Genomic DNA, 22,610 nt, shown 5'->3' with positions numbered 1-22,610 from the left:
ATATCTATGTGATATTTGAAAGATGTATATAATGTAGATGTCATGGGGGGTTGACAACCCTCATAATGTGGCGTTCTGCCTCATCTCACCATGAAGAACAGGATGCTCCACTCTGCTTCTCTCTGCTACTGGCGAAGGACTCTCATTTGAGAACGGGAGAGGGAGAAACTGCTGAGCGACACTGCTCAGATTAAGGGAGAGCAAGAGAAAGACAGAGACAGCGAGAGAGAGACAGAGAGAGCAAGAGAGAGACTGGGAGCGAGGTAGAGAGAGCGAGACAGAAAAAGACAGCAAAAGAGAAAGTGAGAGATCGAGGGAGATCGAGTGAGGGAGAGAAAGTGAGAGAGCGAGAGACAGAGAGTGGCTCCTTGCTTGTGATGAATCATACGTCTTGGACTAGATTTGTCTCCTGGAGAATAGCGTATGATGTCAAACAGAACGAGTGCCCCCGAAATACATGAGAGCGATGGTCAGCGCTAACACACGGATAACGACAGTGCACAGCGACATAGCTTCCACATAATAGTGTTTTTTTGACAGGGAAGCTTGTTTGACGTAATTAGCAAGAATGTTAAGGTTGGAGGACCAAATGTATTCATATACAGTATTAGCATGCACCATCAACGCCGGGTGTCCACAGAGTGCGGCAGTGTGGCGCAGAAGCCCAGGACAAAGGAAGGTTGGCAAGGGAGATAGGAGCCCAGAGGAAGGATTGATCAAAAACGGCAGGTGAGGAGGAATGCAAAGTCATGTTGCTATAGCAACTGGTCGTGCAGCCACTGTGCACAAAAGTCTCTCTCTCTCTCTCTTTCTCTCTCTCTCTCTTTTTTTCTCTCTCTCTCTCCCTTTCTCTCTCTCTCTCTCTCTCTGTCTCCCTCTCTCTCTCTCTCTCTCTCTCTCTCTCTCTCTCTCTCTCTCTCTCTCTCTCTCTCTCTCGCTCTCCTCATGTCCAGCATACAGGAAAGTCATGCTGCTAACCGTCCTTTCGTTTCAATCTTAGGCTGAGGTCAATGGAGGAGTAACACTGAGACCGTGGGTGTGTGTGTGTGTGTGTGTGTGTGTGTGTGTGTCTGTGTGTGTGCCTGCACGCGCATGTGTGCACGTGTGTGACAGATTGACAGATTCTCTATAGCCTGAGCGGTGGCGGGATGGAGGCCCGACCCCAGCCTCAGCAGCAGAGCCAGTGTTGTGGCTGGTATGCGTGAGGCTCTGTCGCTGTTGGCTGAACCGCCTCACAGAAGCTACTGCTGCCACCCAGTTGCTACGGCGGCAGCAGCAACGGGGTAGAATAACGTCACCGTAACATATTAAACAAAACCTTATTACTCATCGGACATGCGGTTCAAAAACAAATGCCCGGTGCAGGATAACGGATAGAGTCGGTCCTGAGAAAGAAAGCTGTTTCCGGAGGCATTGATGCACCTGACTCTTTTGTGCGTTTGCGTACGTACACGGGGGCGGCATGCATGTACCTGCATATGTGTGTGTGTGTCTTCCTGTTGGACTGAAAGGACCAAGCGCGATTGTGGGACCCCTAAGAATGCAACCACTCAGATGTAGTAACCCTGGAGACTGCGGCAATGTATGCGCCCAATTTTGCTTGATGCCATCTGTGTCCACATTCATGAGCCGCAGAGTGTCGGCAGAGGAGCAATAATGCTGCAGTGTCTGAGTCTGATAAGGGCTGCCTGTGTGCGTGGACATAATGCCTGTATGAATGTTGCAGGTCTCCCAGAGTTTCCTGGCTCACAGAGGGAACATGTTGATGCCCTCATTACGTCGGATGTGGTTTGCACCAGTCTGTGCAAGACTGCTTCTTTCAGGCCTCCGGGCTTCCACCAAATACCACAACAGCAGACTTGTGCTCCTGCTTGTTTCACTCGGAATACACGGGAGGGAATACACAGCTGTCCAAAAGGCCCAAAAAAAACCTTTAACTCTGAAATAACGTCTGCTTCATCTCTCGTCCCCTCAAACACCCCCACACCCGGACCCACACCCTGACCCAGTGACCCACACCCTGACCCAGTGACCCACACCCTGACCCACACCCTGACCCACACCCTGACCCAGTGACCCACACCCTGACCCAGTGACCCACACCCTGACCCACACCCTGACCCACACCCTGATCCACACCCTGACCCACACCCTGACCCAGGGACCCACACCCTGACCCACACCCTGAACCACACCCTGACCCAGGGTCCCACACCCTGACCCACACCCTGACCCACACCCTGACCCACAGCCACCGTTGCTCTGGGATCAGAAGCGTGTTGACATCAATAAAGGTGGACTTTGGTGTGCGCAGAGACTTTTTGGGATGTCCATACAGTATGTTGCACAGGTTTTCTCATGTTCATTCACATTTCAAAAGCATGACCACCTTTTCTGATCGTTAACCATAATAATTCACTAAGCTGACCTTGTCGCCATCTTGTTTAGAGACATCTGCTGGGAGGGATCCTTTGATGTGCCTGAGCAGGGATGCCACCTCCCCCCCGCCCCTCACCCAGGACTGCCACCACCAGCCTCCCATGAGCTTCTCCCCTGCCCTCCTTTCCACATACTGCGTCTCCTTATATCAAAGGCTTCCTGCATCCCCCCCCCCCCCGCCTCTTATGCTTCCTCCATGAAAATTGTAATCCTGGGACACTGTGGGAGAGGAAAGTGTGTGCGTTTGCGTGTGCGTTGGGAGGAGGGGAGTGGGGGTGGGCGGGGGGCATCCAAGCAGAACTAACGGAAGCTAAACTAATGTCATGGGGCGACTGGATTCCCGGGTCACCATCATTTATTGTCTTTTTTTGATGACGAGGGAAATAATCATTCCCAAGCCATAAGAAGCGGAAAAATACTTGCCGCTCACATTGGGCAGCGGGTAGTTTGGCCGGTCCATCCGGAGACTTATGCAGCAGTAAGAGAACCGGGGGGGATTAGGAAGAGATGGGTTTAATACTGTCGAGGGCGTCCTCAGTAAGGTCCGGGGAACAGACTGACCCTACAGGGAGGTGTGTGTGTTCAGATAGAGAAGGATCGGCATGATGTGACAAGGCAGTGTGAGATTACAGTACAGAGGTCCACCCAGCTCAGAAGTACAACCCCTTAAGGCTCGACAAACCGAAAAGGACATGGCTGTTTTACTATTCACAATGCTCCTGCACACCGGCTACGGTGGTGGCTCAAATCAGATTGACTCACTGGCACTAGCCTACTGTGCTGCGGCAAGTGAAGGCCCAACCTACATCTAGGACAGGGTCAAGGCATCTAGCCCAGTCAGGCCACTACACTCACTATGAATAAAGAATGCTGTGTTACTCCATCATTAGGGCCCCAGCTGTCGCTCAACAACATCCAGATTGTTTTCTGTCCTGGCTCCACAATGGTGGAATGAGCCCTCACTGACAGCTGATACCCATCGACTGTCGCAGGCTGAACACTCATCTGGTCATCCCACATTTTCAAACATTCTCTGACTCCTCATCCTATAATGCAGCACTTGAAGCAGTCTTTTTGATTAATTGTATGTACTCAAAGGGTTCTTGCAATTTCTGGTTGAATGCACTTCTTGTAACATATTGCTTTGAATAAAAACATCAGCTGAATATATGTCATGTAATGTAGTGTTCTTACAAAATAATCTTTTAAACGCCCCTTTCGGAATGTTTTAAATTCAAGACAATTTGTCTTTTTGGCATTTTTGCAATTTTGCTTTAACAATTAGCCGACAAAGATGTTCCTATAAAGTATCATTATTGTAAAGCTTTGCCTACCATATTGTAGACAAAGTGTACCAAAGATTTAGTAAATGTGTCAGTGTTGCTGGCCCGCAAAGGATACACTGCTGCTGCAGATATAAAAATTATTCTGCACTGTAAGTACATTTCTATTTGGTATATAATGATGACAACTAGCAAGAAAACATGTTGCGTGATGATCAAGTTGTAGTTTTTATTTTGAAGAGAAAGCGTTGACAAAATCAAATGTAGTCCGTCTGTTCTAAGGTGCCTTAAGAATGCAATGGAAGTCAATCTACCTCACCAAATGTAAGAGCCTTTCTACCTCTTGCATGGCAGAAAGTACTTTGTTGCTTCAGTGCTATTTTGGGCATGTTGACAAAAAAAAGAAAACATAGAATTACACCGGCCTTGTCTTTAACAACTGAGAAAGCACAGAGTTGTGAGTAGCTTAAGAAGCATGATGATTTACGCATTCATGCAATGAGTCACACTTTTAAGAAGAAATACAAATGACATGGATATGTCACTTGTGGTTACAGCAGATATCACAAATTCATTAACTTGGTCACAGCAGATGTAAAGAAAAAGTAACTGGATAATATAATTAATGGTCCAATCAACTAAGTTAGTTATACAGACAGAAAAACATGACTAACCGTTCCCATTCTGGCATTGCATTCACCACAAAACAAAAACCTTGACCGCACATGGCCGTGTTCGCACTGTGGCACTAAATAACCAGACGAATCCCGGGCCTCTCGCTGGTATGTTGCTCCACTCCCCATGTGACAATGGTTAAACTGGCTCCTATTCAGCGGCCAAAATAGGACATGAGGCAAAGTGCCCTCAGCTCTCTGCCTCCTGGAGAGCACCTGACAGATGGTGCTCTTCCTACTCGGGACACTGATAGGTTCTGTAGACCTTAAAGGGAATATGTGCTGTTCATGATGGCGATACCGGGCCACCAGACACATGCATGACCATGGGCTATGGTCAACCAGGATGACTTCTGACACGTTAGATAGAAAGCCCCGCGAGGAGAGGGAGGGATAAAGGTAGGGAGGGAAGACAGAGAGAGAGATCACAAAACCGAGTGATAAGAGAACTGGGGAACTGCAGAACGATTTGATATTTTATTAGGTTCAGATGTTAAATGTCAGGTTTCATATATTATTGGTGCAATAAAGAAATGAAAAATTGTAGCATAGAAACAACAATAAACAAACATGCACAAATCTGCTACGAAATCTGGAACAAGATGCAAGATGTCCACGGACACAGGCTAGAGCTTGCAGCTAGATGTAACGCGAGCTGTAAACAAATGTACTGAAAGCCCTATTCAGTTGGAATTCAATATAAAACGCGTCACAGAAATCTTGCACCTTAGTAGACCAATGGCACTGTGGTAACACTGGATATGTGTGTGTGAAGATGTAGACCTCTGTTGAGGCCATGCAGTCATCATTGAGGTGATCAGTCAAAAGAATGTTATGATTAAAACTAACACCTATTGCCTCTTCTCTCTGCAGCAACCTGCGCTCAACTGTAGAATGATAAACACCAAACAAACAACACCCTGGTTAATCTGAGAATTATGTTAAATTATTAATTTAAACACACTTGTTTTGGAGTAAATGGAAAAACCCTTCTTTGTACAATGAATGGCTATTTTCCCTAACAGCTCCGCTGATAGCTCCATCATCATCAATTGTCAAATGACAGCATTGCTCTTTGTGACGCTGTCACAATGACCCAAATCCAGTGATGACTTTGTTTATATATGTTACTTTTAGGGATATATACATCCAGAAAGTCATGCATCACCCTGAGGACACAATCTTTTTGGCATTATGTGTGAGATAGACTGGTTTAGACAGCAGAAACAGCAGATCGTAACCTACAGTTCCTAATCACATGGATTTAAACTCCAAAGTTTTTTTTTAAATAGATTTTCTCTGTTTTGGTTTGACTAAAGTTTCAAATGCCCTTTACTAGTCCTTAATCCCTGCAGATACTTTCACCCTGCCCCTCACTCTCCCTTAAAGTGGCATTTCTTTAATGATGAACTAATGTGAATTTGAATGTCTTCCCATTAACAGAGACTTGGCAGCAACCATTCCAGGCATTGTCAGCATTCAGATCTAGGCCATCATGCCATTAAAGGACCAATCACTGCAGCACCATTTGTCCTTAATCTGCCAGTCTCACAAATGGAGACTCGCACTCTCTCTCTCTCTCTCTCTCCTTTGCTCCCTTCCTCTCCCTCTCCCCCCTACATTTTTCACAACTTTGACATCTGGGGGGCCGACTTTGGGCCTGTGAAATGGGAGCAGCAAGTCTGCATGCTCTCTGGTTTCATCAGCAGAAACATCATTTGTCATTAGGATCACTTTGGCACAGTGACAGCAGGGACACATTTGTATTAATACCTTGACATAGTGCTTGACAGACATCTGCTGTACAGGCTGACCGCCCTGGCTATCACCAGTCTTGAGATTTAGGGGTACCTGTCAAAGTATTATCCGTATTATTGTAAAATACTTGCAGGTTTACTAGCTTTATAAAAGTTTATGGGTTCAGACCTCACAGAAACCGACATGTGTAATGGCTTTATTGTGCACTGTTCTTGCATTGTGTTTTTTGTTGTCTTTCATTGTGTTTTTTTACGTTATTAATTTGGCAATATATTTCCATGCAGTCTAATCTTCTCTAGCATCTGAACTGTACCATTAAATCTGAATGTCCCTATCTTCAAACCATCCAATTCGTAAAAGTAAGGAATTATACTTACCTGCCATATTGGCCACACTCCCAGTGTTCAGCTCCTCCAGAGCATATATCTTACTGAATGTCTACGTCCACGTTTGGAAATGGCAATAGACAAAACACGGAGGCTTGGCTAAAAGGATGCATGTCCCTTTACTACTTTAACCTGCAACCAATAAGGATGCTGTGCTTTGGGTTCCCTTCCGTTGTTGCCTCTTGCTATTGGTCCCACTTGTAAAATGACACAGTGTGCTTCTTTAAAAAGATTGAGCAATCCCAAACTGCTGTGCTGCACAACACAGTGATCCTCCCACAGGTGTGTGCTGGGGTACCTAGCGTTCAAACTGTGGCCCCCGCACACAAGCACATCACACACATTGGCCATCCATTCCAGTCTCAGGCTGCTGCTAATGGATTCCTGCTGGCGCTGGTGGACTGGATTCAATAACTGATATCTACAGTGAGATGATCTAATCTTAATGACTCAAATTAGTTCCACTGATACTCCCACATTCATATTTGAAAACTCTTATGGGTGTCTCACACACACACACACACACACACACACACACACACACACACACACACACACACACACACACACACACACACACACGCACACATACACACACACACACACACACACACAACATTTCCAGAATAGGACATGTCAAAATACAAGATGATAGAGTGAAATATAGAAGAAAGATGAAATAAATGGATAAAGAAAGAAAGATATGAATTGCATAAATACGGAAATTACTACTAGGGTACTACTATACTACATGTATATCTATTGCACTAAATGGGAGGTAAGAATAAGACTGTATGAACCGTTGAAATACAGAAACCTATGTTATTTTCAGACCCATATGGCCCGTCTCCAACGGCCCAGGCTGTTACCATGGTAATACATTACCTGCTTGGTTATTTTTCCACTCTGGAGCCAAAGAAAAACAGCTTGATAAGAGGGCATATTGCCAAGTTACTGACAGAAACACACACACAGTATATCATAGTTATTGGGAGACCTTATCTTTGATCACGGATAAAATGTGCCAACAAGAGCTAGTTGGATGCGAGATTCGCCATCACGATCCCGTATCCCAACCACATGCCGGCTCATCACATCAATTGGTAGATGAGTGAGAGCAAATCAATACAGAGCGTTTCATTAGGATGCAACTCCACTACGGGATGAGAGACCCGCAAAGACACAGAAGGTGGATGATTGAGTTAAGAGTTATTATATATTATATATTCTACTAACTGACCAAAGGAGATGTAAGGATCTGTTGCACTCTGCTTCCTTCTTGAAATCGAGTTCCCTTGTCTTGTAGCATTTTATTCTCTGGCAAAGCACCTCATTTGAATTTATTCCTGTTGTCAAGTCAGGAAACTGCTAAGAATGGCTGAAAGGTTTAGAATTGTCCTATAACATTCAAAAACATCAGTGGAGAGTAATTAAAACAAATTGAGAAAGTAACCTCAAAGCACAGTTAAACGTTGAGAGCAAAACAACACTAGGAGTTAAAAACCCTTATGGTTCTGGTGCCAAATGATCACTTGCAATAAAAAAAAAACAAGTCATATAATGCATTTTAGGGAAAGATTTTACATTTGTGTTTTTATAAGAAACCTCTCCTGCTGCTCAAAGTCGTAAGACATTGTGTTCGTTGTCTTTGTCTGTTTCTGACTTCGGAGGCCGTGGCCAGTCAATAAACAAGCCAGGGCTTATTGAAGAAAGGAGAGCCAAGGCAAGCTTTCCTCCATGAAAAGAGGATTGATCTTGATGTGGCCGACATTGTCACAGCAACTTGAATTAGGGGGGAGACAGTAGTGACGATGGGGTAGAACAGCAGCATGCACTTTAACGAAATGAGCAGATGGTCTCTTGCCTTCAAGGAATCAACATAAAAGAAAAATGTAATGTCTCCCTTCTATGTATGTGCAGTCTTTAAACTGTGCTGAATTGCATTGCCTTAGCATACTATCACAACTTAGAAGCCTTGTTTCAGATGACCCTTCCACTACGCGACCACAGGATCACCTTTATCGTTATTTTTCGGGGCATTTCTTTTGATATCAGTAGGTGAACGAAAGCTAATGTGGTCGAACCTCTCAGCCCCTGTGGTCGAACCTCTCCTTCTCAGTGATTCCTTCACCGATCCACCACCCAGCCACCCATTATTTTGGCCAATCCGTCCACTTCAACATCCCCTCCCCCGCCCCAACCCATCTACCACTGTTTCTCCAGGGCTGTCTTTTCCTCAGTATCCATGATGCTGCTCTTCATTTACATAACAGAACAACACTGCCCGACTCAACCCCCGATATAGGACAATGTCGAAGAAAGATGGTGTGGACTAAAGTGTGTGCGCGTGCACGTGTGTGTAAGAGAACATGTATGTGCATTTGTCGCGAGGGAGGCGGCCGCTTTTGCGAGCTTCTCATCACTACAGCATGAGTCAACAGGCTTGGAGAGAGCCTAGCACCACTAATTATATTCTCCTGCATTTAATTGGGAAGCCTATCTATGAATAGCTTTCCTCTGTATGTGGACACACAGTACTGATGGTTACTACGCTCTAATTAGCAAAAATTTCCATTCATCTTTGTTAACCCAAGTCGTTGGAGCGCTGTTTCATTAATACATACCTTTATTAAATTAAATTATGCAATATGTAATTATCAGTGGTCCTCAAGGCCATTTGTGTGGTGGAGATGTGGACAGAGATGGAGATTAGCAGTGACTCACACACAGTGGTAATTTTCTCTTATCACGATATTCTGTGAGAGGCGGAGCTGACTTTCAGGAGCGTCACATGAATTGACAAGCGCTGAAAGGCAAATAAACACACAACATCCAACGCACGCTCCGCAAAACAGGATCTGATGCAAGTTTATACGTCCAATAAATGTGACGCGTTATGTAAGGATCTAATGGCGTGTCTCAATGCTGCATATCATGTTCCCCAGAGAGACGGCCTTCATGTCTGCTTATCAATGCTGAAGCCCTTCAAGCCCAATGACTGAAAGTGCAATTATTGCCAGTCCAGAGAACAGCCTTAAATGGCCAGTAACAACAAGTGTCAAGGTGTCCATGTTGGCGTGCGATCTATCTCACTCACAGTGAGGGCCTTTCTCCCTCTCTCTCTTTCCTCTGGGTTGTCGAGGCTAAGACGCTGGGCCGTGGCGGAGGCCGGGGCAATAATGTCGTTGAGTGTCCACAACCACCGGCTCCCGAATAAAGCCCCGGGGGAGCGTTTGACTGTGTTACGCAGTCAGCCAGAACTAAAACACCATTACTGGCCTCGCTCGCCGCACGGGCCAGGAAGCACCGAGTGCTACAGACCCTGGGAGAGTGCATGGAGGGATTCAGGGATGGATGGAAGGGTTGAGGGATGGAAGGGTGGATGGATGGTTGGATGGATTGATAGGTAAAGGTTGGCTGAATGATGGAGTGATGGCAAGAACGGTTGATGGAAGGATGAGTATAAGGATAGCTGGATGGAATGATGGGTCAAGGTATTGAGGGGTAGTTCATTTTATTATTACCTATTATTAATTTCATTTAGACATTGGCGAAAGCGCCCTATTTCTAAATTAATACAGCTTGGTACTAATTCTATTGAGCAGGATGTTTAACCTTGCAGTACTTAGACCGCTTGTCAAGTGGAACATCTTGGCTGGACTCCCAGGAACGTCTTGATGGGGCCGTCACTGTGTCCTTGAAGAAGTCATTCGATGAACACCCCATCACTTGGAAGTAAGACTGCTTGAGATCTTTGGCTAAATAGCTCTGAACCTAAACATACCTTTTAATGCACAATGAGAGAAACATAATGACAGACAACTAGGAGATATAATATTATATATTGATCCCACTAGGAAATTTTAGAAGTATTCAGCTGGTAACGGAGCACCATATAAAAATAGGTTTCTAACTTTGATTGAGTCAAAAGGATTTGCATCCATTTCCCCCCTGACACATCTAAAGCCTGATTGCAACTAGCAAATAATAGGTCTACCGAGGTGCTTTCAACTATTTACTTGAGCAAGATATTTCACTACTAATCGTTTGGATATGTAGCATGTTCTATCCTACTTTTCATTTGTATTTTGACATGTTAGGATGCTTTTTTTCTTTGCGTCTTGAAGGCAACTAAGGAACATGCTGGGTCCCTTAAGCCCCATATCCGGGTCCCTTAAGCCCAATACCCGGGTCCCTTAAGCCCCTATACCCGGGTCTCTTAAGCCCCTATACCCGGGTCTCTTAAGCCCCTATACCCGGGTCCCTTAAGCCCCTATACCTGGGTCCTTTGAGCCCCATATCCGGGTCCCTTAAGCCCTATACCCGGGTCGCTTAAGTCCTATACCCGGGTCCCTTAAGCCCCTATACCTGGGTCCTTTGAGCCCCATATCCGGGTCCCTTAAGCCCTATACCCGGGTCGCTTAAGTCCTATACCCGGGTCCCTTAAGCCCCTATACCTGGGTCCTTTGAGCCCCATACCCGGGTCCCTTAAGCCCCATACCCCCGGTCCCGTTAGCCCATATACCTGGGTCCCTTAAGTCCTGTACCCGGGTCCCTTAAGCCCCTATACCCGGGTCCCTTAAGCCCCTATACCTGGGTCCTTTGAGTCCCATACCCGGGTCCCTTAAGCCCCATACCCCCGGTCCCGTTAGCCCATATACCTGGGTCCCTTAAGTCCTGTACCCGGGTCCCTTAAGCCCAACATTCGGGTCCCTTAAGCCCTATACCCGGGTACCTTAAGCCCTATATCCGGGTCCCTTAAGCCCTATACCTTGGTACCTTAAGCCCTATATTCGGGTCCCTTAAGCCCTATACCCGGGTACCTTAAGCCCTATATCCGGGTCCCTTAAGCCCTATACCCAGGTACCTTAAGCCCTATACCCGGACCCAGAAGTCCTTCTACACTTTAGAAGAACGTCAGGGGACGACTGCATAGATCCTGTGCCAGAAACCAAAACCTTAAGGAGCAAAGCTATGCCTTGTTTCCGGTTTAGTTTGAGATATTCTACCCGAAGAGAAATGGATTCATGCAAATAAACTAAGGTTTCAGAAGGGGATTTTAATCAGTGTATTCTTACAGAGGCTACTCTGCACAGTGTGGATTTCAAACCTTTACAGACACTTCTTTACAGTTTACTTTCTGTTACACACTTATATATCTCCACTTCTAGCGACATGATCAGTCGAAACCATTGTGAAGCAAAAGACCACCGCCCTGTTTCCCAGATTAGTGTCATCTGCTGTTGGACTACTTAAGCACTTAATCACCCCAAAATATTACGATTTACTTCATTATTAGTCAGTGTACGACTATGCTGAGGAAAGACTCTATAGTACTGTCCGATTACATAGAAACAATGCTTTGCTTGTGTTAATGACAACACAGATGCCATCACACACATTTATATATTAGACATTTGGTGGTCAATTGATGACTTTAAACTCCAATGAAAAACACATAAAGCCTTGAGTTAATTGGCCAACAGATGTATAAAACCTTTCCTATCACACTTGAGAGCCAGGCATCCACTTGTAATTACTCGTTTATCATTTATAGCTTATATTGATTAGATTATAATGATAGCCAATAAAATGTGCACAACAATTTTTATGCTCTTGTTAGATAAATAAAGTTATGAGAGCCAACTTGCAGCTTTAGGTTTATTTCATGTATTCAATGTAAGCCAAATATTTTGAATAAAGAAAGAATAAAAACACATAAAACCATGAGTTAATCGGCCAACAGATATATAAAAACATACATCCTCTCCCATCACATTTGATACTCCAAAGTCCACCCGTAATGACTAGTTTATGATAATAATAATAATAATGATAACAATAATAATAATAGTTTAAAAATAAAATCCCCCTAGCCATCTGTGTATTGAAAGCACAAAATGAAGAACAACCTTCCTCTTACCTCTATTTACCACCAACCCCTTCCATCCCTCACACACAGCATCATCACAATCTCCACAATCCTTCACAACCCCATTCACATTTCCTAAGAGAGAAACATGTTAATAATTAACAAAACAAACCCAGGGGAAGAAGAGAGGCTGAGACACCAATAACCAAATACATCAAAGTTACAAAGTAAGAATGCTTCTTCTGTTGTATCCCCGCCTCTACAAAACCAACTTTATAGTTTGCGGTTCAGAAGAGGCAAAGTGCCTGATCACCCATACCCCCACTCTCTCTCTCACACACACACACACACACACACACACACACACACACACACACACACACACACACACACACACACACACACACACACACAATAAACCCAGCTCTGCGCTTCTCTCTGGCTGTAAACCAGGCGGTGTAATGAAGGCTATAAATCAGCACCTCGGACAGCAGCCTGCAGCCCGGAGCTCACAGGGGGAGGGAAGCACCATGGAGAGCACTGTGGAGCAGACCAGAGCCGGACCAGAGCCCTGGGTGTCTGCCCTGCATAGTACTGAGGAACACACACACACACACTCACACACACACACATGCACACACACAGACACACACACCCACACACACACACACAGACACACATACACAGACACACACACACACACAGACACACACACACACACACACACACACACACACAAACACACACACACACACACACACACACAGACACACATACACAGACAGACACACACACACACACACACACACACACACAAACACACACACACACACACACAGCTTGGGCGGCATCTATCTGTTCATACCTTCCCGACATTTCAATGGGGTATCACTGGTTTATAGGGTATATAATGTAAATGTATTTGTAAAAAGGAGAGACAAGGTCACACTTTCTTAAATGATTTGCCCTCTCTATAGATCCAAACAGCGTTAAGAGATAATACTGTGGTCCAGGCTAGGCTTCACCCATCACTTCAAATAAATGTATGGAACTATGCAGAGGCATACACATGAGCACAAAATTCATAAAACACACACATTTTCATGTGCACTCATATGCAGACACGCATTTGCATGGCCAGGGATGTGAGCTTGCTTAAGCAGGTCAAGCGTCAGTCGAACCTCTCGCCAACCACCTCACACTTTCTTTTTGTTTTTTTAACAAAAGGCTTGTCTGCTGGGCCCGTTGTGATTCCCCAGCCTAAAAAGATGCCCGCACTAAGTTAAATATTCATGTCCCAAGCTCTGGTCTATTTTTGTCATGAAGCACTGGCAGGCAGCGGCATCGCCGTGACAACTCCGTCATACGCAACCTGTTTAGCCCCCGGTGAGGGTCCCTGCACTGGGGGAGCACAGAGAGCCACTCACCACTGCACCGACACCACACCATACAAGCCCAGTCCTCTAATAGAGACGTGGAGGTAGGAAAGGAAAATGTCCATGCAGTTTGCGGCAAGCAGAGAGAGAGAGAGAGAGAGAGAGAGAGAGAGAGAGAGAGAGAGAGAGAGAGATAACCAGATGGAGAGAAAGTGAGAAAAATAAATAGCAGCAGAGGAACGAGAGAAAGAGCTAGATCAAGAGAGAGAGAAACGAGAGCCAGATCGAGAGAGAGAGGAACGAGAGAGAGAGAGCCAGAACGAGAGAGAGAGGAACGAGAGAGACAGAGCCAGATCAAGAGAGAAAGAGGAAAGAGAGAGAGAGCCGAACGAGAGAGAGAGGAACGAGAGAGAGCCAGAACGAGAGAGAGAGGAACGAGAGAGACAGAGCCAGATCAAGAGAGGAAGAGGAAAGAGAGAGAGAGCCGAACGAGAGAGAGAGGAACGAGAGAGAGCCAGATCGATAGAGAGAGGAACGAGAGAGAGAGAGAGAGGAACGAGAGAGAGAGAGAGCCTGATCGAGAGAGAGAGTAACGAGAGAGAGAGCCAGATCGAGAGAGAGAGCCAGATCGAGAGAGAGAAGCAAGAAAGACAAGAGCGCAGGGTAAAAGATCTAGATGGAGCCTTTGCCGGAGAATGATACACGGTAAAACCATCGGTGTCGCAACGCATACAGGTCGACGCGGGCGGCGAGGGATTGTAGGGAGCCCCCTGACGGATGGGCTCAGACCTACATATGCTTTGGTGAAGGCCACGGCAAAGGGACGCCCTGTTGAAAGCCCAAGTCAGTCAATGTGTTGGGTGGAATATGCTACGGGGGGCGACGGCAGCAGCAGCATCGACCTGTCCCCTGGGTCCCAATGTGGACATGGCTTGAAGGCACGGCGCTGATGCAATAACCATAAAAGCAGTCACTAAAAGGTGGGTGTCCCATGACACCTCGAACGATTTGAAAAGAAACAGCCACAACCTCCGGTTTATGCGCTGTGTGCTGCTGTGATCTGATGAGCGGGGACCAAGGACAGGGCGCGTTTTAGCCAAGCTGGGTGTGACAGGATAAATACATGCTTGTTGTTCGATAATTGAAAATCACAGCATGCATGTATGTATTCGATGTGTGTGTGTGTGTGTGTGTGTGTGTGTGTGTGTGTGTGTGTAAAGGCTAGAACGCCCTTACGCTCACCCGTGCATCGGTGGAGAAAGCCCATTACTATTCCTGTCACAGCAGCCTTGCAGTAGGAACAGCAGCAGCGCCCCGCACCAGTAGCATCACGCAGGCAGGCATGCAACGCACACACACACGCGCACTAGACACACAGGCACACACATTCAAATCCCTCTCATGTACGGCCGTCCTTTAAGCCCAAAGGTGCTCAAGCTTGAGCCGAGTGCTCATCTGTTCCTTTGTAGAGTGTTTCGCTTTGCTCTCCGTGTTTCTACATCTCTCCCCCTGATGTTCCGGTCGGGCTCGGCCCGTTTTTGAAGCCTAATCGCACGTAGCGGTTACCTGTTTGCGATTATGTAGAATGTATGCGCGCAATTGCTTTCTTCCGACCGCTTGCAAAAAGCCCTCCGCATCGCAAGCTTTAATCCAAGCTCACCTGTGTGTGTGTGTGTGTGTGTATACGGTTTGTGTGTGTGTGTTCGCGTGCGTGTGTATTTATTGAGTTTGCGTACATTTGTAAAATTGCATGTATATCACCCTCCCCCCTTTCCTCGTGCAACGCACGCGCCCACATGCACCCCCCCTCATCACTCACCCTGATTCTGGGCTCCCCCATCCCCCTCCTCCGTATCGGTCAGGTTGTTCAGCATCCTGCCGTCGTGCGCTCTCTCTCTCTCTCTCTCTCTCTCTCTGCCGCCCGCTCACTGAGCCGCGACAGGGATGTCGGAGTCGGAGGCGGCGGTGGTGGTGCTGGCGACGGCCGTGCACCTCAGCGGGGATGGCGGGGAACCAGCTTCAGAACCGAAAAAACCTGTCTCCTCCTCCCCCCCCCCCCCGTCGGATGGTTCTCTCTCCTTCTCTCTCCTTCTCTCTCCTTCTCTCGCGCTGCGCTGCAGATTCGCCGGGCTTCTCCTCTGCGCTGCTCGCACCGAGGAGGTTGCGATTGCAACCGCGCTTGACAGCGGATCCAGAAAGCAGGAAAAGGCGGGGGAGAAAATAAAATAGTAGCAAAGGCGGTGGAAGGAAAGGGGGAAGGAAGGGAAGTAAACGGAAGAGGAAAAAAAAAAGATAGCCCGAGCGCCTCTGCTCCTCCTGACCGGCCGTAGGATGCACCTCGAGCAGCCACGGAGGAAGAGAAGAGACTACAAGAGAGAGAAGGCTTTTTTTTTGCTCCCCTCCTCTTCGTAGATTCTCCTCCTCTCTACGTCTCCTCTTCGCTGGCTTGTGAGCGTGATTCTCTCCCCCTCTCTCTCTCTCTCTCTCTCTCTCTCTCTCTCTCTCTTGCTCTCCCTCTCTTCGACTCCCCCCCCCTCTCGTTCACTCTCATCTATATCTCTCTCCCTATCTCTATCTATTTTCAGTCGGAGGAGCGAAGAGAGAAGGAAACTGCAGGAGTTTTTTGGATGATGGAATGTCTCAAAGCAGAGGCTCACATCTCCCCCATCCTTTCCCCCTTTGCTCCTTCCCTCCGACTCCCCCCCTCTTAACCCCCCACTCCTTGTTGCTGATCTTGATATCACCCACTCACTCGTGCCACATACATCAACACACACAAAAACCATTGAGCCCTGTCCAAGCAATGCTCTGCCCAATCAGGAGCAGCCAAATTGTAATCAAAAGGTAAGGTTATTCCCTCTCTCTCTCTCTCTCTCTCTCTCTCTCTCTTTCTCTCTCTCTCTCTCTCTCTCTCTCTCTCTCTCTCTCTCTCTCTCTCTCGAAGGCAGGTATGAATGGGGTGACACTGGATGAATAAGCAGCCAGTTGTTCTAGCTCTGCTCTGATGTCCCCCATCCACAGAGGTGCTGCACAGAACCTTGCCAACCTCTTGTCGGCATGGTGATAAGCCGGCAGCCAGGCTTGGAACGCCTCACTGTCTGATGCAAAGCAAAAATTGCGTGTTTCCGTTTCATGGCAGAACCTTTTTCGGTGACAGACGCTGCATTTACAAACATTCCCATACTGTTCAGGCCAATCCTCTGACACCTTGGGGCACAAGTCACCAAGCATGGACATGCGACGAAGCAGCAGAGAATTCCACAAAGTATGCTCAGACACACAATGGTACGCTCAAACACACAATGGCATACTCAGATACACACACACACACACACACACACACACACACACACAGATAGCAAGTTCAACTCATGCATATAGTCATAACACAAAACCTCAGGGACTCGTACTCATGTTGGCAATTAGGGACAGATAAGTGATTTTGTTCTCTTTCCTCCCATCAACACTCCACGCAAGAGGCGCTGTGGAACCTGTATTGGATGCACGGCGTGAGACCCCATCGTCGCAAACCGCCCCGCTCTTTACTCCTCCCGGGAACAAGTGTACCATGCACAGAAATGGGTGTGAAAAATACTAATTAAACGGAGAACACTGTGTGTTGTGTTGTGGTGTGGTGTGGTGTGGTGTGGTGTGGTGTGGTGTGGTGTGGTGTGGTGTGGTGTGGTGTGGTGTGGTGTGTTGTGGTGTGGTGTGGTGCGGTGTGGTGTGGTGTGTTGTGTTGTGTTGTGGTGCGGTGCGGTGCGGTGTGGTGTGAGTGTCATCACTGGCGCGGTGATGAACAATTTCAATACAATTTACAACGCAACAGTCGTATATCGACAGGGCTAGAGGTAGACACCTTCACAAACCAGCATCACAAACATGTGATGTTGACACTCGCTCCATCTGACACATGTTTAAGGTGATGCTGGGGTGATTTTCTCAAGAAACATTTGTCTTGAGAATTAAGGATTACAAATGACATAACGGACGATGGTGGCCAGGTGTACGTAACGGTGTACGTAACGGCTAGCATTGTTGTCTGACGATATTGTGAGCTAGCATGGAGACGCTACCTCCGTATGCTTCTAGTGTTTGTCCATAATTCTGTTTTTCCATTACCTCATCCCACTCCTAACAAAGTTAGGAGTGGGATATTCACAGTAATGATCGCTGGTGGTCAGTTTCTGCTTGTGGATGTGATATGGATCCAACATTAGTGAATGATTCCCAGCTACAGATATATAGCGACTTGGAAATGTATTCAGCTATGCTCTAATTCCTTAGCAATGTCTTAATACCAGTGAAGTAACCATTGATTATTAATTTGGTCTTTAAAATGGATATTCAATATTTGTATCGGACCCTTTCATTGATTAATAAATTAATCAATGATCGAGAAAAGCATCTTTGATCATTTGTGTAAAAATAAAAATGACATACTAATCACATAACTGATGGTTATTTTTTATCTGGTTATTTGTTGTAATTAGAATATAATTAAACATAAATAAAATATGTATTTGTTAAAATGTATTTACTATCATATATAACGCCACTTTGTATGTAATTATATTAAGGCTGCACAGCAATTCTAGATTAATTTCACATATGCACGGCACCAATTTCAACAGGAAATGGATTATAATTTAAACAAGGAATGGTGAAGGGACTGGACACCAATCTACACCCCTACAGCAATGCCAAAAACAGTAAATGGGGAATTTAGAAATCAGTTTTTCTCTATACGTCTGAGGGCCAATCCCAGGGCTGGTTTTCAAAGCGTAGGTGATCCCTGGACTGCTGCTAGATGTCGTAGCCTATAGGCCTTTAAGAGCCCCCCTCATTACCCAGAGGTTGACCGTTCCACCCTGGGTACACCCATGTGTGTCCATGAGCTGTCATGTGTATTTTTCCATCTTCCCCAAGGTCTCCTTGAGCAGGATTAAGCAGTACTAAGTATGGTGGTTGAGACAGAACACAGCAGCGTGTTCTGTTCATGCGGGCAGCAAGGCTAAGATCCGGAGCACTGGCTCAGTTATTGGATTAGACAAAAGTGGTACAACCATCAGCCACGGCCAAAAATCACTTGTTAACCACAATTTTGAGATTAGTAGACACAAGTAGATCTTGCGTTAGGCACAAGTAACAGTTCCAGTTGACATGGGAATGTGTTATGGCTGTCCACAACTATATGTCTGCATGTGTACTTCCAAATAAATGTCAATGCTTGTTTATAAATTATTTGTGTTTATGTTTATTTGTTTACCGCTGTGACGAATACAGTATAAGGTATCAGACCCTTGGGCAGTGGTGGGATCCAATCGATAGAAGGACTTGTTGGAAATGTACTAATACCAGATCGAGTATCAGGACAGGGCTTTAGAGCGGGAAGAGAGCGAGATAAAGAGAAAATGAGAGTGAGAGCTAGGGCGAGTGTGTGAGTAAGAGCCAGAGATAGAGCCAGAGTAAGAGAGCTAGGGCCAGTGCGTGAGTAACAGCCACAGCCAGAGCCAGATCACAGCGCGAGAGCAAGAGCGAGAGCGAGGAGGATCTTACTAGACGAAGGAGCTGAACGCTGAACGCAATCATGGTCGATTTAGATATTCTCCTTTGGTGAAGGGCGTTGTGTGTTTGTGTATGATCGATGTGTATGTGCATATGTGTCTTGATGCTGCTTGTGGGGTCGCACATTGGTATCCAATTAGATGCGCTCTTGAAATCTCATCTGCCATTTCACTCTGCTTTCGTTTATTACCAGGACAAAAATGAAAAAGCAGAAGTAGAGCGACTGAACCGGGAGTGGTAACATTGTACTAAAGAGGTCTGACCCGGGATCACCTGCTCAAGACCTAGCTAAATGAATGAAGACACTGCTACACTTACTAAATACTTTGGATAATGAAATGATCAATTTGATTACGGCCCTGAGTCGGGCCTGTCGGGCATCTGAGACCATGTGACACCATTGAAAAATACATTCTCAGCGCAGACAAGCTACACATAGGCGTGTATGGTATAAACGGTATAAAAAGAACACCGGTGTGAATTTGAGATTTTGACGATACCGTGAGACGGTGTGTCCGGTAGACAGTGTTGTAACGCGTTATAAAGTAAGTAACGAGTAAACACAGTTACGTAACTATTTTTTCATGTAAAAAGTAAAGTTACGCGTAACAATTGAACATATAGGTAGGTACACATAGGTAACAAAACGTAGTTCCTTTTTCAATTCGGCGCAACGTTACTTTTCCCAGGGACAGATTTGACAGCGATACTGCCTTCTCAGGCAGTATGCTATTGTGCAAGCACGCAGTGCTTTAGTGATGGATTCAATGATTATTTTCCTTGATTCAGTTTGCATCGGTCAGTTCGCCAAGAAGACTCATTCAGAATCGTGATTATTCGATGTTTAACATATGAGCAAGATAATAGACTTGATTTAGCAATGTTGGTGGGGTTTCCGGGTGGAGAACGAACCATGAAAGAACGAGACAGATTGACGAGACATTCAAATGTTTGATAAAGCTGGCATGACACAGAAAGTACAAAGACAGCATGCATTTACCATTTCACTGATATTGAATCGTATTATCATACGCTCGCTCGCTAAGCCTCTTCCCCCTTCACCACTCACTGCCAGTGAACGAACAGCGAGGCAGCGAGTCAGCGACTAGTGGGTCTGGGAGGAGTCGAGTCTGAGAACGAACAAGACGAACGAGAGAGACGAATCAGTTCGGTTCGTTCTTGTTAAAGATTCGTTCATTCGAACTGATTTGGTCACGAACAACCCATCACTAGCCTGCTTGCGCAATAGTCCCTTTACGAGCTCTCATTCCACACCGTACGAGACAGACGCTGGTAGCGTTGCGTCTGTCTCTGCATCTCTGACATCGCTTCCGCAGGCAACAGTCTCTTTAAATATAATAGGAATCGACCCACAGGTGGTCTTCCGGGAGATTCACGGAAGGACACATTTTTTAAGTTAATTTACATCCTGTCGATATATTGGAAATTGAAAGCGATGTATGCATGTAAACGTCCTACACACGTTCCTTTAGAGGAAAACCATAACACTTAATCTCGCCCAACATGCCCAAAGTTAAAACACGTACAATAGCATATAAATATGAACTCAAATTGCCCTTGATGGGTAAAAGCCAGAGCTTACCCGTGGCCCTTTCAAATGCATGCTATTGCATGAGTTCCCTGGAATTGTTTTGTTTTCAGTTCCTATATATTTTCCCTGGCAAAAAAGTCTCAGTTCAGGGACTTTTAACTATACATTTATCACTCTGCTTCACAGTTGTTCTAATAACCGTTAATGTAATTAATGGTTATTAGAACAACTATAAAGTCTTTATGTAGTTTAGATTGCAACTAACTTTGCACAGCAAAGATGAACATGAACAGGCTTTACATTTGAGTTGAATGAGTAATGGTCGCAGAAGAGGACGAAGGGAATGTAATGTAACGTAACGTAACGTAACGTGTAGACCTATACAAAGTAGCAAGCTAGTGTGTTTATGTGTTGCTTGGCAACAGTTCAGTCCCAGTACAGTTGCGGATCTATTTGTGATGGCAGAGCCAAATAAATCATTACTGAACGAACAAATCATACTCTGTTGTTGCTTAATACTAGAACTGTATAAAAGCAAGATCACACTCAAGGTTATGCTGTTATACTGAATATCAGCATGGCTTTGATTATCTTCGGCACTCAGCTTACGGCCTCATACCTACGACCGAATCACGGCCTTGCTGATATTCAGTACAACAGCACTCCATCTCATGTGATGTAACCCTAACCCTATTATCAATATAATCAGATCTGCATGCCTCATCTTAAGATCGACACTCAACAACCCCTCTCAACAAAGCCTCCCATACAGAAGAGCTCGCTGAGTGATGCTCAGTTTGCGTCACACATTTGCAGAGCCAGTAAGAGTGGACAGAACTGGGGCTGGGGGTGGGCCGCAGTCTTACACATTGAGAATTGAAGGGACCGATCTACTATGGTAAACGGGCACGCTCCCATTTGATGAGCGGGATTGTTCCGTGCCTTGTGCCAGAAGAATATATTTCCTGAAATTTTCAGAAAGCAGCACAGCCAAAGCATGTTGTACCATAGGAGAACTATTGGAAAAGTGGCCAACGAAAAATATTGTAGCCTTTAAGCAAATGTGTTCCTATGAAATTCCGGTTTTAGATGATTCATGCAGAATACAAGAAAGTAGGTTAGAAAACTGTAGATAATCCTTAGGAAGCTGTGCAAGCAACAGATCAGAAGACCGCCATCCTGAAAGGTTGATATATACTATATTTATATATAGATATATATATTTATATATATATTTATATATATACACTATATGTATACATATGTAGATTCCTCAGTGAAGTAAAGAGACGCTAGGTTTGGAGGAGCCAAGAGGAACGGCAGATGGCATGGCTTGATAAAGTGAGTGTGAAGGCTAGAGGGCAAGCAGTGTCATACATAAAAACACAATACAATAGTGTATAAATAGAGTGGCTCTTCCTGTTCTCCAGTCTACCACTGCACGCTTCACTTCCTGCCGTGTACAGATCTACATTGGTGAAGAACTCCTTGGATGCAGGAACACTATTCCTATTGCTACCTTGTATTCCAGCGCAGATGTTTTTTGACACTTGGTTGTCTAGCACTTACATTTTTGTAGTTGCTCTGATAGTGATTGCATGCTTTTGATTGTTCTCCTCCTCACTCGATCACTTTAGGTAAAAGTGTCTGCTGACCGACTAAATGTAAATGTAGACGCTTGACGAGTGGATGAGGGAATATG

The 22,610-nt window shown here is 45.6% G+C and overlaps 1 protein-coding gene across 3 annotated transcripts in view; it reads right to left on the bottom strand.

Annotated features, from left to right (window-relative positions):
- slc12a5a (solute carrier family 12 member 5a) overlaps positions 1–22,610 on the bottom strand; it is a gene marked incomplete at both ends in the record, with an annotated part of 140,143 nt that overhangs the window by 61,639 nt on the left and 55,894 nt on the right. The window contains one exon of one of the 3 annotated variants that reach the window (XM_079741740.1): positions 15,608–15,662. The exons of the other annotated variants lie outside the window; for them this stretch is intronic. Coding sequence (XP_079597866.1) covers positions 15,608–15,662 — 55 coding nt within the window. Of the gene's footprint in view, positions 1–15,607; positions 15,663–22,610 lie in introns of those variants that run through there. 3 annotated transcript variants of the gene reach the window in all.

The sequence above is a fragment of the Pollachius pollachius genome, assembly GCF_949987615.1.
Source record: "Pollachius pollachius genome assembly, chromosome: 8".
Classification (NCBI taxonomy): domain Eukaryota; kingdom Metazoa; phylum Chordata; class Actinopteri; order Gadiformes; family Gadidae; genus Pollachius; species Pollachius pollachius.
This window is presented reverse-complemented; position numbering and strand designations above follow the sequence as displayed.